A 16,180-nucleotide genomic window follows, 5' to 3' on the forward strand; every position below is an offset into this window, starting at 1 on the left:
GCTGCTGTGCCAAGCTGAAGTGAAAATGATTTTAAAGACATTTCAGAAAACTGTTTTCCACATACAGTAGTTTCCCCTTAATCTCAAGGCATCCATGATCCCAAATGGATGACTAAAACCACAGATGTACTGGCTCCTGTATATATTTTCCCCTAAACATACCAACAACAAAATTTAATTTATAAGCTAATCACTATAAAAGATTAACAAGAATAGCTAAAACCAAAATGGAATAATTATAAAAATGGACTCTAATAAAAGACATGAATTGTTTTCTTCTAGGAATGTCCATTCAGGAATTCCAAATGATGGGAAACCAAAGCTTAGCAAAAACCATAGCTGAGGGGGAACTATTGTAAACCTGATTTCTAAAAAATAGATGTGTGTGCCTGAGTATAAATCCATGTGTGCTGGCATTCCAGTGACTATACAGAAATGCTTGTTCTTACATAGACAATTTTTGGACATATATTGAAGAAAATATGAGTCTGGAAGTGGGTCCATAGAGAAGGCATGTGTTTCTCAAGTAATATCCACCAGGAACATATTTCTTTATGTTTAATATGCATTATTTTCATGACCGTTAAAAGGGGGAGTAGAAACTTAGGCCTTTTAATAATATGTAATAATAAGCATTGTAGCAACTCTGGGTAGGAGAGAAGGGAGGTTGTCTACTCTGAGGACTACGGCACACAGAGGGTGTCAGGGTGGGGACCAGCGTACAGGTATGTCACACTAGGAGCCAAATAAAGGCCTTCTGGTATTGACCTAAACAAATCTAGAAAGTCAGTCAGTGCTTAGCTTACTGGTTGAGGAAAGAGGTCTGTTGATTACTCCATTTTCATTTATCTGCAAATGTGGGTATTGAACCCAGATAATATTATATTAAGTTCACTAACAAATGAAAACCAAAGATGCCACATAACACATCTTTGCAATCTTGAGGTAGGCTTGATTCCTGAGTGAAGACCCAAAGACAGTAAGCTATAAAAGCATAAATTGGTAAATTGAACTTCATAAGAATTAAAGGTTTCTGCTTACTGAAATGTACTATCAGGAAACTGAATAGATAAGCCGTGAATGAATATTTATGTATATCACAAATTATGTATATGTATCACAAGTTTGTATTTATATTCAGAATAGTTAAAGAAATCTTATGGTTGAATATTAAATTGAACAACTTAGTTTAAAAAATGGGCAAAAGTCTTGAGCCAACTTTTCCTGTAAGATGATACACAAATGACTGCTGAGCCCATAAAAAGATGCTCAATATAACTTGTTATCAGGGAAGTACAAACTTAAACACAGTTAATTCTATTGCACATTCACTAGATGGCGAAAATTTTTGAAGATCGAATTTCAAGTGTTAGCAAAAATGTTGAAAAATGTTGAACAACTATAACCTCTTGCACAGAACATGGTTTAGCAATTCCCTGCAAACATCCTCTCACAAGAGTTACTCAAGAAAAATGAAAACATGCCCTGGAAGCCTGGTACAAAAATTCAGAGCAGCTTTTTAAAATAATACCTATACCTGGAAACAAGTCAAATGTCCATCCATGGGTGGCTGGATAAACCAACTGTGGTATGTCCATTCAGTGAAATACTACTAATGATACTTTAAGAAATGAACTAGTGACATCATATCATAGGTAAGTAACAGAGAGCAAAATAGTGGTTTGCCTAGAACAAGGACAAGTGTGTTTGTAGTAGGGTACCAGGAAACTTTTGGGGATGATGGAAATGTGTCTCTTTGTTGCGTTCTTAATCTTGATTATGGTAGTATAAAATCTGTCAGAATTGATCAGCTGTACACTTGAAATGGCTGTATTTTACTGATGTAACTCATCACTAAAGAAAGCTTTTTTTTTTTTCCTTAAGAATGGCCCCTGGGGAAGAGCTGGCAGTTAGGGCAGGCGTGCATGATCACACACCACCACATGCAGTTCTCATTTGTCAGTTTGCTTGCCAAGATGTCCAGGGGCAAGAATCCCAAACCCTGCCCTCCATTCCATTCTCTGCCTCAGGCTTCTTAGGACTTGGGTCTTTCAGCCTAGAAGGTAGGGCTGTAGGAATGCACCTGTGTGCTCCACTTCCCTGTGTGCCTGGAGACTGGCCTGAGTATCATGGCGGCATTAGTATTGTTCTCTGTGGAGCCCTGGGGTCATGGCATATCTGGTTAGAAGGAAAGATGGAGTTTATCTTCCAGCCACCTGTACTTGTCTACTTGTGTATCTGCCAGGCTTGGCTTGGGTGGTGCGGGTGACCTAGGGAGTTGTTGTGTGGGTCTGACAGGCTCCCCAAGCTTCAGTTCTCCTGAAATCCTGTGAATGTTGATGGTCCTCTTCTTTGAAGGTTCTCTTTCTTGCATCATGACTTCTATTAATCTGTGGCCCTCAGACTTCCTCCTGTGGTCCAGTGGGTTTTTAAAGAATACAGAATTTTCATTTACTGGCAAAATTAATAGGAAAGGTTCCTGACGTCTCTGCATTTCCTCTTAGCTGGGAAACTTCCTGGTCTCCCCGGGAGGTGAGACCATCTACTCAGGCCAATGGCAGGTCACCTGTCGCATTTGAATTCTCAGAGAAGGCACAGAACCATTGTTTGGTGAGAAGCAGCAGCTTGTTCTCTTGGTTCCTTTGTGAAAGGAGGGATAGGAGGAGGAAGCCACAGAGCTTGTCTCTCTGGGCTCATGGGTGCCAGCAACACTTCTAATAGCAGGGCCTGTAGGGAGATGAAGGGAGCTGAGCAGTGGGAGCCTGGGAGCAGTGAGCAGAACTTGGAGCTTTTCGATTAATCATTCTATGTATGTGTGTATGTGCCTGTACATACATATATGCATGTGGGGGGTATTTCTTTTAGTTGGGAGGGATGACTGTTTTAGGAATTTCACCTCAGGAGTTGCCAAATAAGTTTATTTACCTGTTTCTCATACAATATATACTTATTGAAATGAACTTTTACTGCATTATGGAGTATAACTAACAGGCTTCCTGCAGGCAAAGTTTAAAAAAAAAAAAAAAAGGCCTGCAGAGTAAAGTTCCTTTACTTCTTTTTGAGACATTGTCTTCTGAAACCAGCGTCATCCCTATTATTAATCGCTCGTGGGTCTTTATACTGCATCGCATTACTCCCTTGGAATTAAACTGCACATATAAAGTATGAAAAATGTACTTTTTAAAACAGTAAAAAAAAAAAAAAAGTAATTTTCTCACATAATACCCAAAATAAAGTGCCATGGAGCCATTAGTAGTAAATTGAATTTTTTGGTATGTAATTTGTACAAAAACTGACAAGTGCGAGCCCCCCGTCTCCCCCATCATTAGTCACCGGGTTTAGCGGACATGGAGGCGGTAATCTGCAAGGGCAGGCATTTTGATGTCGACTTCAATTGCACACTTCATTTATTTGGACAGGGCACAGGCGGCAGCTTCTGTCACGGGGCATCACCGCACTATTAGCGAATTTCGCCCCAGGGCAGCTGGGACGCTGTGCTGGGGCAGATGTTCTTTTCAGCCTATTCAGTGACCATTCTTGGGGGTTGTTTACTGTTGCCATGGTGACCTTCATTTCCATAGCAGCAGCGCTGCTGTTTCTCAGAGGAAAATGAATTTAGTTATAAAAGGATAATATTTTTCTCTGTCTCTGTATAACCTGCCATCTGTCAACTGGTGGATCGGTAAGGATTCAGAAACCTATTAAGAATTATAGCAATAAAATAATGGGTATTTTTTGGGGGCCCGTATTAAAAGCAATAATAGATGTAGAAACAAGCACTGAGCCCTCAACATCAGAAGTTTACATTTTTCTTTATATTTTAAGTGCTTTCTTTTAATGCCTCCACCACCACGGCACACACAGCACACACACAACACCTCGTAAATTGTCATTTGCATTCTGCTGACAGTGGAAATGACCAAATGTCTTGTTTGTATCTCAGTTGATGCAGGTGTATTTAATGCTTTCTCTCAATGCTGTGAGCTTTCCCCAGTTCATAAAGATTCCTGTGGCTGAACTTCCCATTGTCACCGACTCCCCTGCTCCTCCACCGCAGGGTAAAGGCTGAGGGAAAGCACAGATCAGCAACTTACAGGAACATACAGTGCAAATGATGACATTAGCAGAATGAGAAGAGACTGTTCTCATTTGGTTAGGGGGAAAAAGCTACTAACATGCTTCTTAAATCTCCTTCTAGAATATGTTTTCTTCCTCTCAAATCCAAATGGTAAGAAAGTCACTTTTGGGACAGCTCATCTAGTTCCCAGATTTCTTCTTCTTTTTCTTCTTCTTCTTCTTTTTTCCTCTGTTGCATTCATAAATGGTAACTTACAGGGATAAAAACACACACACACACCGGCCCCGTTGTAAATAATATTATTTATTGGTTGATTTTTCCAGATCCTGACATTGATGCTGCCAGTGCCATGATGCTTTTGAATACTCCCCCTGAGATACAAGCAGGTTGTGAGTAGATATTTCTATAGCCTACAGCACCATAGTTTCTGAACTTATCCTTCTCATTTATATCCCAGGCCATAGGAAGAACTAATGCTGAAGCAGACCTTCCCTTGTCATCAGTTTACAAACTACAGCAGTGCGTGGTCACATGCATAAACATACAGACATGTGGCCACGAGCGTGAGTGGATGAATGCACACATGAGGAAGTTCTGATGATATAATTTCAGGGCTTACAACATGGGGAGAGAGAAACAGGCCCCATCATGAATCCCAGTGGGGAGAACTTCCTTTCTCCTGTAGGAATTGTTGCTCTGAGTTGGTAGGAGATGCTCCTTGAAGCCAGCTTACCATGTTGGTGCTAAGCAATACCCATCTTTAGACATTCCTTTCCAGGACCTCATTAATGTCAGGCTGCCATTTTGAAAAGTCTGGCCTGTTCAATCTTGGACTAACCTTGAAAATGAGGCCATGATACTCCTTGATTTAGCCAAGCAGGGTTCTTGTCTTCACCTTCTCTTGGCCACTGAGCAATGTCGAGTTTGAGATAACTCTTTTCTTTACTTGGACTTCACTCCTACCTACCACCCAAGGCTTATTCATATCTTTGGAGCTAGACTACTGAGTTCTGGAAGCCTCCTTCCATGAAAATGACCTTAAGTGAAGACATTGCCCCTTCTTTCTCCTGACTTAGGCCCACATCCCACACCTAGCAGACAGATCTGGTCGCTAGGATCTACCCAGCTTGTCATAGGGACCTGTCTCATTCCTGTGACTGGTTCTTCTGCCTCCTGAAGGCCTTGTGGCCTCCTGAGCAATGAGAATGCCCCACTTTTAGAGAACAGTGTTGTCCTCAGGAATGGTCCATCCCCAAACCCTTAATAGGTGTCATTATGGACTGATGCAGGGATTCAAACCACCTTTCATCACTCTCTGCTTCTCCCAGCCTTCCTGATAGCTTTAAGAAATTGGACTCGGTTCTTCTTTGTTCCTTTTTAAAGACCCAAGAGACATAGCCAGGCGTTCTCAGAGAAACCTGGTCTTCTGCCTGGGGTCGCCCTTTTCGGCTCCTAAGGGTGCACAACTCCCATTCTGCCCTTGCTGAATCTGATTGCCAGCATTCCTGTCCCTCTGACCAGCAGACCCCACGTCTAGGCAGATGTGTGACTGACGTACTATAGCCATTCACCTGAAACGTGGCTTTTGAGTGATGCTTTATGTTTCAGAGAAATATATATACTTAAAAACCTCTGTTCTCGGGAGGCATCGTAGAAAAATTACAGCCCAGATTGTAATCAGGTTACGGGCTGAAATGGTTTCTAACATCAAGTTGCATAACCCATCCTAGGGGAAACATTGATGTCATCAGAATCAGTGTGAGGTTCAGGCCCCTTCCCCCAGCACCCCACCACTCTACTTTAAAGATAAACTCTTGTGATGAACTGCTTGCTGGGAGTGAGAGGTACAATGGAGATTCTGGAAAAGGCAGTGGGATTGAGGGAACATTCTCAGATGCTCAGCATCTTCTGTGAAAGGCCAGTGTTACTGGATTCATGACTAGAGATGGGAAAGGAAAGGGGTACTCCTGGTTAACTGAGGGGTTGAGTGTTGTCTTGGCTAAGGGGCAGTCTTTCCTCAGTAAGTAACCTCCAACTACAGGATTCTCTGTAAGCCATAGGCCTATCTGTGTTGGAATGCTGAGTTTGATTTTTAAAGGCTTAGCATTCCTGTTTGAAAGGTTTAGGAGCATTCTTAGAAAGCTTTCTTGGAAAGCCTTGGCTATTTCCACCGTGGGAAGAGTCCATATGGCCTCAGCCTTCAGGAAAGCCCAAGGCCCTCTAGACGGGAAGAACCAGGATGCCTGCAAAGGTCATAGCGAGAGCTACTCTGCAGAAGCTGCTCAGAGAGCTAAGGACACCACCCTTATATTCACCCTTGTATTCCCAAGGGCAAGCGGGAGGGGTGGGCAGATGGACAGTAAAGCCCTTAGAGGTGGGAGCTCATGCTCTGTAGGGAGGGAGTGAAGAGACATCCAGACAGCCAGGTGGCCCCTCCTCAACCTCTCCTAGACACCGCCAGCGGTAACTGGCTTCAGCAATGGACCACAGCTTTTAGCCAGCTCCCCTTTCCTTTGCTGCCTCCTTTGGATCTTGCCTTGAGACCTGAGGCAGTACTTTGCCTCCTTTAGGTGAAGGGTGACAGAGCTAGAACAACAAAGCCACCATTCCCCACCCTGCCAGTGTTGAACCAGGCCTAGAGAAAGTGAGCCTGGGCAAAATGTGTAGAGGCAGTGGCCGGCCGTGGGGCCCTATGCTCGGCCTGGAATAGAGGCCTTCCCCAGGTGCGGGACTCCTGCCCCTGCCCACAGAGCAGGGAGCGTGGCTCTGAGAGCTCCCCGTGTTTCTAGCCCGCCCAGAGGCTGCCTGGATCCCCTGGGCTGCGTGGCAGGACTGTCTGTAGAGCCTCCTGATGAAGTGCTATTTATAGCCCCCATTTTCACCTCTCCGCTGCCCCAGGCCCTGTCTGAGTGGGAGCTACCTCATGGTCTCTGCCATGCCATGGTTCCCTCCCAGCAGTTGGAGGCCAGCCTGGGTGCCTTGAAAGGTTTTTCCTTTGTCATCACCCTCTGTAGCCACTCCACTTCAGGTCACCAGATGGCAGCCACTTAGAGCTCTCCCTCTCCTCCTTCCCTTGCTCAGCATCTGCAGAGCCAGCTCGGGGCTGGCAGGTTGGCCACCGTCCAGGGTCTGAGGCTGAGTAGGTCGTACAGAGTGAGCTGCTCAAGAAGCTGGTGAGAACCCCCGTCTGCAAGCTTCTTTCTCTCCCAGGGGTCCAAACTGCCCAGGGGAGCCCCCCCCCCCCCATCCTGGACTGTTGGAGCTGAAATCCCAGAGGGTCCCACCACCCCTCATTGCAGTCTGATGCTTCCCTTTCAATAAGGCAGCAGAGTGTCGCTAATCAAAACTCAGCTCCAACAGTTTGTCCCCCTGGCAGCACCCGCAGCCTGTGTGGCATTAGGTTTTTCAGACTTTGCCAGTTTGCAGCATGGGACACATTCTGTAAGGAGAGTCCTCAGAGTCCCACTTGCTCCCTGGGAGGCTCCTTGCAGAAGTCAGTGTAGAGCACAGCAGGTTCATTATCCTGAGCTCTGGATTATGCTTGGAGTCAAATCCACCCACCTATCCCACCTGCCCCCCGAAAAGTGACCATGTAGACTGATTTCAGCTTCCTGCATCTCCTGAAGCACCTGCTTGCAGCTCTCCTGTGACAAACCCTGTGAGTCATCTTGAACCCCCGTGGAGGAATTGTTATTAAGTAGGAGAAGCCAGATCACCATTACTCATCTTCAAAGGCTTATGTAATCCCTGGTTGGAATGTTCCCAGAGACGAACTCTAGATAATGGGGGAGGGAGAGACACTGTTCTGCACCCCCTCCTGGCACTGGGGTGCAGCATAAAAAAAGCAACCAGGAAACAGACTGTGTCCTGCCACGCCAGCTCCCCGTTCCCCAGCCTGCTTCCAAGCCAGTGGGTAGGAAGGGCGCCTTCGGGAAAAGGACGGATTATAGGAGTCACCTGCTGCTCAGCTTATGGCCTCTGCCAGAGCTAGCCAGGGCTGCTCTCCAAGGACCGCCGTAGGAGCTCCCAGGTTAATTTTAGAAGTTGTAAAAAAATGAAGGAAGTTCCATATCAAGAGGGAAGTTAGAGAAGTGCTGAGGGGTGACATCATGTGCAGGGAAGTTTGTCCTGTGCCTCAGACTTTTTTTTTTTTTTTTTAAAGATTTCCAAGATTGCATTATCACATTAGATCATTACATCTGTAATGAGCGGTACTGCTCAGCTTGGCTGTTCTTATGTATGAGTGTTGCTTTCTTGCTAAAGTCTGAACATTTTAGAGTCGCTCTGTAACTTCAGAGAATATAGTTGGCCAGTGGGTGGTCCTAGGCACCTTATCACAGCAACCTGAGGGCCCTAAACCTGTCTAACTTGCCTCTAAGCAGTACATATTGAAACTGCCTCTTCCAGTGAGACATCAGTCAGCAAGAAGCTGATTTCAAATGTGTGGTTCTTAAGTCTTTGACCTAGCTGGAGTTTGGCAGCATTTCAGTACATCAGGTGGGGTGGCTTGGCTGCAAGGCGTTGGCCTTGAGGTGTCTTGATATGCTTTGAGGAAAATAGTGAAAGGAAGAGAGAGAGCAGGTGCTGATAGACCAGGGGCTGAGAATGGACTCAGGTTCCTGCTGAGTCCCAACATCTGAAAAGTAGCGAACAGTGAGTCTCAGGATGCCTTTCTCAGGCAGAGCCGTTTTGACCGCTGTGATGTGTTTTTCAGAAGCCATGTTCTCGACACTTGGGGATGGGGACAGAAAGGAGGAGAGACATGGGGAACAGTTAAGTGTCACAGCTGGCTTCTGGCAGTCAATGAGCAAATATAGACACATCCGCCATCTCAACATGGAGAAAACTGCCAAGGAGGGGATGAGAAACGCCAGGACTGGCAGAGGCAGCACGCCATCGCAGCTCATCCGAAAACAAGCCCTGGGATCTGGAGGATGAGCCAGTGCATGTGCCAGAGTCTTGTGGAGCTCAGGAAATAGCTCAGGAGCACGTCTTCCATGAGATTCCCTGGAAAGTGTGTGCAGTTCCTTAATTGGGAAGATATATTAATGGGTGAATCAATAGTTAGAGCTCACTACAAAGAAGATAATAGATGGAGAGAAGTTCCCCATGGACAACCTGACACCTTCATAGATGGTTAATAAGAGGTTGCTGGAGAGGGGATGTCGGAAGGTGGAAGGATGGCGATGGTTATGATGGTTATGGCGGTAATGATGGCGATGGCGGTGATGATGGCAGTGATGTCTGTGAGCATGCACAGGCCGTCCAGCCAAGCAGTTGACCTAGCTTACCTGATTTAAGTCTTCAGAACCATCTTACAAGGTGTTTTAGGTCTGCTTTACTGGTGAGGAAATGGAGGCACAAAGGTTAAAGTGTGAGCCCAAAGCCACAGAGTTGACCGTCCTGCAGTCTTAGAACAAAGGCTGTCCTCCTTTCAGCCATTGCAGTGTACCTCTTCCACCTCCAGAAGGAGTCCATGAGACAGGGAGCATCCAACACGCTGGATCTCCAGTAGGTGCCAGGTGGGGACCGGCTTCCTTCACACTCCTGCCTGCCTGGGTGCCTCTGGGCATTTGGGCAGAGGACCGGGCACATGGAGCACCATCCCTAGAGCTGCTTTTCTTCTTCGATTGGCCATGCCAGAATGAAGAAGCATGTGTTTTCTGTGACTTGCTATCCTCCTGTTCCAGGGTTTTCTGGTCTTTTCCAATTTTAAGTGCTTGGAGTGTTTGCACGGCAGAGGTGACTCTGACATAACACAAACCAGGGGAACCAGGAGCATCACATCAATGGTTGTTGCTCTTCCAGCCACTCTGTCACCAGGAAGACAGCTGGACCCTTGCTCCTTGGTCTGGCTTTTATCTCATTCCACTTTTGTGGGTTTTTAGCTCCCGTGAAATGCAGAAAGCACAGGACCTCAGGACCCCCCCTGAGGATGATGATGGTGTTAGCAATGATGATGGTGTCATGGTAGCTGACATGCCTTTTATTAACTCAGTTCAGCTCCCCAATACCCTGAAAGGTAAATACCACTTTTTGTCTCCCTGCTTACTTGAGGAGCCAACGTGGCTTTCTCCGAGGACCATGGCAGTGTGATGGGACACAGACTCAGGTTGGCTTGACACCAGGGTCTGGCTCTCAGCCACTTTCCTGCTCCAAACCATAAAGTGGTTTTCCCAGTACCCAGGGGATAAAAAATCAAATGCATCTCTTTCCTTCTAGGATTATATGTTGTAGCAAAATATGCTTAGTTCCCTTGTGCACCTGGAGCATTTTAAAATCATTTTTAGGCCTTTATATGCACTGCTTCTGTGCCTTGGAATTCCCGTGTAGATGGCACTTCCTGCAGAAAGTCTTCCCAGATACCCCTCAGTTTGGGTTGGGTATCTCCAGGCCCAATTCCCTAGAACCTACCTCGCTGGGATTTCATTGTATCCAGTTCATTTGCTTCTCTGCACAAGATCCCTAGTGACAGATATGGCAGAATTAGACAACCCGTGGCTATCTGAGCATTCCTAGGGAATACTATACAGCAAAATAATTGAAACCCTCCCACAGTCCCCCAGACAGGAGGCCTTATCTACAAACCCTGGAGTTCTCCCGGCCTTTTGTATCAGTCTGTCTTTGAGAATTACGGATATTTTCCTCCTACATTTTCTTCTAGAAGTTTTGTAGTTCTCGTGTTTAATTCTACGATCCATTCTAATTAGCTTTTCATGTGTGTAATGAGATGAGGGTCAAGGTTAGTTTTTTCCAGATGGATCTCCCGGATCCGGTTGTGCTAACTCTCTCCTTTCCTCTGCTGTGTCATTTCCATACCTTTGTCCAAAATCAGTTGAGCACACACGTGTGGGTCTATCTCTGGATTCCGTTTGGTTCTCTTGGTCTGGATTCTGTACTTCTTTTAACACTACATGGTTTCTTTTCCTGTAATTTCATAGGAAGTCTTGAAATCAGATAATATAAATTCTAGACATTCTTCCTTACAGAGAACTTGTCGACTAAGCCAGATAGAACTAGCTCTGCGCCATGCTGTAGCAGCTCTGTGCTTTAAGTCTTCCTGCCCTGGGTGACCTCATCTGTCATCTGAAATCAGGCTGCTCACTGAGATGGTGTGAGTTCCTGGTCTGGTTCCACCTGCTCTCATAGTTAGTTATGGAAAGACACTGGGGACCTTCGGGAGCCTACGTGGACTTGATTGATAGTCCTGACTTAGGCAAGGATTTCCATTTTGTTTCCCATCTTGCCTTCTGTAAGACCTTCCACAAACCTGGAAGACAATTGGCAAAAAAATATTCACAAAAAGTACAAAAGGTGCAAGAAATAAGCAGTCTATACGATATCGTGTATTCAAGAGTGAGCATTCACCTTACATAAAGGACCTTTAAAACTTTGGAATATTTCTGGTAACATTCTTAGAGAACTAAACATTATGTAAGTAAAACATCCATAGAGGTCATTTGTTTTATAAAAAGTATTCATTTGTACACAAATATGCTGGCTTTAAAAACCGAACGTCGAGACTGATTCTCACTTTTGAATGTATAATTTCCTAGTCTTTTCAATAGTCTGTAAAAGCATTTGCTTGCGTATGATACCGTGCCAGGAGCCCGGGGGGCAGAAGGGGCCTTGGGAGAACACTGTTTGGAGAAGGAAACAAATTCAAGGAATTGTACAAAGTCACACAAGAAGAACTAAGAGCCAGACACAGTGGCACACACCTGTAATCTCAGGGACTCCAAGCAAGACTTGGCAGGAGTATCCCAAGTTCCAAACCATCCTCAGCAGTTTTGTGAGGCCCTAAGCAACTTAGCCAGACCCTGTCTCAAAATTTAAAAAATGAAAAAGATTGAGGAGGGAGCTCTGTGGCAAAAGGCCCCTGGGTCCAATCCCCAGCGGGGGAAAAAAATCTAAAGTGAAAACCCAGCAGTGCTCTCCCGTAGCAGTTCTCCCTTGGCCCCACAGACTCACAGCAGGTTGTTAGTAGATGTCAGAAGAGACAGAAGATGAGCCAGATGAAATGGCTGTTTGGGAGGTCAAAAAAGGTCAGCCGTCCCTGAAGTTCCCTGTTATGTAATCCCAGGCAAAGTCGGATTGGTGGGAAGCTACACTGAATATGTGTGGAAAACTGACAGGGTCTGAAGGTGGCTGGTGAATTGGCTTCACAGTTAGGGTTAGGGTTGCTCCAGGGACAGGGGGTTTAAAAGAAGGCGGGGTGCTGAGGGAACTCTCAGGAGACTCAGGGAAGCTTTGGGGAAGGAGGAAGTGGGGTCCTCCACAGCGATCTGTGTGTGACCCTTCCCTCCCATCCACTCTTAGGAGGGGTCTTTCCTCTAATGACAAGGTCGTTGTGAGGGTGGGCTGGGCTGCTGGTGCTTGGGAGATCCTCTGCTGTTATACCTTTGCCTTGTGGATGAAGGACACATAGGAAGGTGGTCCCAACTCCTGGCCATGACCAGAGAAGCATGAGGAAATGCCTTTGTCCGGTCACCTCCTGTCCTGCTGTGTCAGTGTTTTTTGAGATGACCTTAGGGTCTGACCAGAGATAAGCACTTACATTTAACAAGTGCAAGAAAATGATGTTTGAAGCCCACTTTTTAAAAACTCACTTTTTTTTTTAAACCTAGGCAGCAGTAATTTATTTGTAAGCTGTTGGTCTGACTTAGTTACCCACCAAGTTAGCTTTGTAGCCTGCGGTCTTGTTCTTCCAATATATGTTTCTCTCTCTCTCTCTCTCTCTCTCTCTCTCTCTCTCTCTCTCTCTCTCTCTCTCTCTCTCTCCTCATGTCCAGAATTTCTGACTTAAAACAATATCTTCACAGCAGGATTCACATGTTGTCTTTCTCCTTTTGCTTTTCCAGTTTCTCCAGGAGTGATACAAAATGGAGCGCGGGTTCTGAGCCGAGGGCTGTTTCCTGGCGTCCGGCCATTGCCAATCACTCCCATTGGAATGACGGCAGCCATGAGGTAAGGGAGGAGCTCACCAGCCAGGGCCGGCCGGTGGAGGGGGGAGGGCATCACCCCATGGGGCCCCCACAGAGGATGCAGAGGACCAGCCTCTAGAGACTGAAGACAAACCTAGTTGGAATGTTCAACAAAGTCAAGGTCACCTCCAAAGCCCCTGTCCAAATGCCAGGCTCTCCTTCTTGGGCCGTCAGATGATCCTGGTTTCCGTGCAGATGAGGTGATGCAGACAGGTTACATGGGGTGGGGTATTCATTAGATTCCAGGCTGATGGAGCTACCTCTGGACCTAGCCCCCTGGCTTCGCTGTCTGGCTCTGGGCTGGTGTCTGACTCTACGGGGACTCAGTTCCCTCATCCCCCGTCCTCCTCCACCTCTCGGCAGGGGTTGCTGTGAAACTCAAATGCAAAAATCACATGTGAAATGCGCTTTGGTAAGTGGTCTATAAATAGCAAGTGGCCTCATCTCCCTGTTTCCAAGAATCAGGTCAGTTGCCAAACCACATGCCAAGCCAGTCTCCTTGGGAGATTCCATTCCTGTGTCCTCCTCATCCCCACTGACAGTCCTGGTGAAGGTCCACCGCTAGCTTAGACCCTCTTGTGCAGCAGTGTGGTGGCCTCTTCCTGTTTATCCTGCGATTCCCACTTCACCTTGACATCCCCCGGTCTTCCCTTCTTTCTGAACCAAATGTGCTCATCGAATGTATGTGGAATTTGCCCAAAATTTCTGTACAGATTTCCCCCAGCCTCCATGTGACTCCTTGGTGACACTTTTCTGAAAGTGGCCACCCAGCTTGGGACAGATTTTGCTTTTCCCATCGACCCTATGCTTGGATTGTGACCATTTGGTGTGTGACCCTGTCTATTAGTAATTTTTTGGTGTGTGCCTTCTGTTCTCAGTGGTTTGCTTGCTGGGGATGGGGAGTAGGTCTCGCTCAGTTGACTGATGGCCAGTTGCTCATTGCTGGTGCAGACAACCCCTCTAGAAGGCCTGTCTGTCTGAGAGCCACCCCTCCCAGCAGCAGCCCTTTCCTTTTGTTTGATTTAGGGATCAGGCTTGCACCTGAGGCCATTTTACATGGTGTTGCATGTCCCTAAGGAAACTGTCCCGGAATCTGTTTAACTGGGCCTGAGGGAGAAGCATGGTCAAATTTGGCTTGCACAGGTCAACCAGGTGGAGATTGTCCATAAACTATGTCTTTGAACTTTTGCAGCCAACTAGCTTGCTTTTACCAGGAGGGATGTTGCTTAATCTTTAGGGCCGACTCTGGTTATCTGGGACCTGATAATGCCAGATTTTGGTAGGAATTAGAATAGTGATAGATCATAAAAAGCATATATCATTCCGACTAACCTGACAGGGAGGTGCCTTCTAAAATTACATGCTGTGGTGCTTCTTCTTATGCTTCTCTGCAGTCCTTCCTGGTTCCCCTTAGATCATTAATGCATCTTGAGCTCTGAAGTGATGATCATCTTCCAGGAAAGCCAAAATGGCCTTGCCTTGCACTGTGAAAGCCACTTGTTCCACTTTCCATTCTTAAAACCTTTCCTGTCTCACCTCCTAGTTTACCATTTTGGCTGAGAAGACTTTGAGACTGTAGGCTATTTTTTTTTTTTTTCGTGAAGCAACAATGTATTTCCATTAGCAGGTTCTCATATATGGTCTTCACCTTCTTTGAGTGCCTTCAAGAATAGCTTTCACTGTGAGTCAGCCATTCCTTCTAGAAGACACAACAGAGCCCAGCAGACACCAGGGTAGCCTTCAGCTGACCCTGTCTCCTGATTTTAATTATTAACCTCATGGTATATATGATTGCAAATTTTACTGATTAGTCCTCTCTAGAAGTATTATTTTAAATACTGATGGTTTTCCCCCTTGTCATGTTCTCTTGGGAATAAACTCTGCAGCCAAACAATGATGTCTTGTTTCTGTTCAAAGAGCTGTCTCTCGACCAGGTGTGGTGTTCACACCTGTAAGCCCAGCTACCAGGGAAGCCTAGGCAAGAGGATTGCAAGTTCAGGGCCAGCCTGAGCAACTTAGCAAGACTCCATTTCAACATAAAAAGGACCGAGGAATATAGCTCAGTGGTAGAATATAGCTCAGTGGTAGAATGCATGACAGTACTCAAGGCCCTAGGTTCAATCCCAGTTCCAGGGAAGAAAACAAAAAGCTGCCGCTCTCCCATCTGTGAGCACTGCAGTTAGTTCCTTCCAGAGAAAGCCCAGAAAATAGCTTCTAGGACTGGACCTGTGTGTCAGCTGAGTTCAGCTAGGAGACAACAATCACACCAAGTGTTTGAACAGAGAGCCTCTAAGATGAAAGAACCATTACCTAGACAGAAAGTTATTAACCAGGTAACCAAAAGGATATAAAAAGCGAACCCAAAGTCTCACGGGGCAGGGCGGCAGAGGGGGGGAGCAGGCTCCGCATCAGGCCGAGGGAACATTTGGGAGAAGCTGGAAATGGTGGCCCCATGGAGCTGACGCTTGGGCTCCTGCCCAGAGGATGGTGTCTAGGACATGAGGTCTGGGCTCCCAGCCTCTGAGGAGTGGGTGCACACTGGTGCCCGCACTTCAGAGGGAATAGAGTTCTGCAAACATTGGGAAAACCGTGCACTGGATTCCCTGGGCTACTACAGAAGGGACTGCTACTGTTGAGGAGCAGGAGCAGGAAAGACAGGAGCAGGAAACAGAGGCTAGAGTCTGTCCCTTCTCCTCTATCACCTCTGCAGTCTCCAGGGCTCCCCCTGTTGGCGGAAGCTGATGGTCAAGCAAAGTGTGGCTTGCACAGCCCAGCACCAGGCCCAGCCCCATCCCAACCCCTGCCCCCAGCCCCAACCCAAGACTTTGAATCACTGTAGAAGAGTGAGTTTGAGGCTGACGACAGTAGCCTTGTATTGGCACAGTTTGCTTAATGTCAGTCCTGGAAGCATTCATAATCTAATCAGCCTTTTAAGGCTGATCTTCCTGAGCATCATAGGAGTTTTGAGCAAACTCATTTTGGTAAAATATGCAACCACAGTTTGCAAAAAAAAAAAAAACAAGTTTCCATTTCCGTAAATAGAGATAACTAGTAAAGAAAGCCATAAGTCATGAGCGGTACATTGTCTAAGTCAGTTCCATCCCTGACCCTTAGTTTT

The 16,180-nt window shown here is 46.2% G+C and overlaps 1 protein-coding gene across 4 annotated transcripts in view; it reads left to right on the forward strand.

Moving 5' to 3' along the window:
* Foxn3 (forkhead box N3) overlaps positions 1-16,180 on the forward strand; it is a 384,721-nt gene that overhangs the window by 350,155 nt on the left and 18,386 nt on the right. For 2 of the 4 annotated variants that reach the window (XM_026394242.2, XM_026394241.2), the window contains 2 exons: positions 4,402-4,467; positions 12,940-13,045. In XM_026394242.2, coding sequence (XP_026250027.2) covers positions 4,402-4,467; positions 12,940-13,045 — 172 coding nt within the window. The remainder of the gene's footprint in view (positions 1-4,401; positions 4,468-12,939; positions 13,046-16,180) is intronic. The other 2 variants (XM_026394243.2, XM_026394245.2) reach the window with 2 other exon arrangements.

This window comes from Urocitellus parryii, chromosome 6, assembly GCF_045843805.1.
Source record: "Urocitellus parryii isolate mUroPar1 chromosome 6, mUroPar1.hap1, whole genome shotgun sequence".
Lineage (NCBI taxonomy): Eukaryota > Metazoa > Chordata > Mammalia > Rodentia > Sciuridae > Urocitellus > Urocitellus parryii.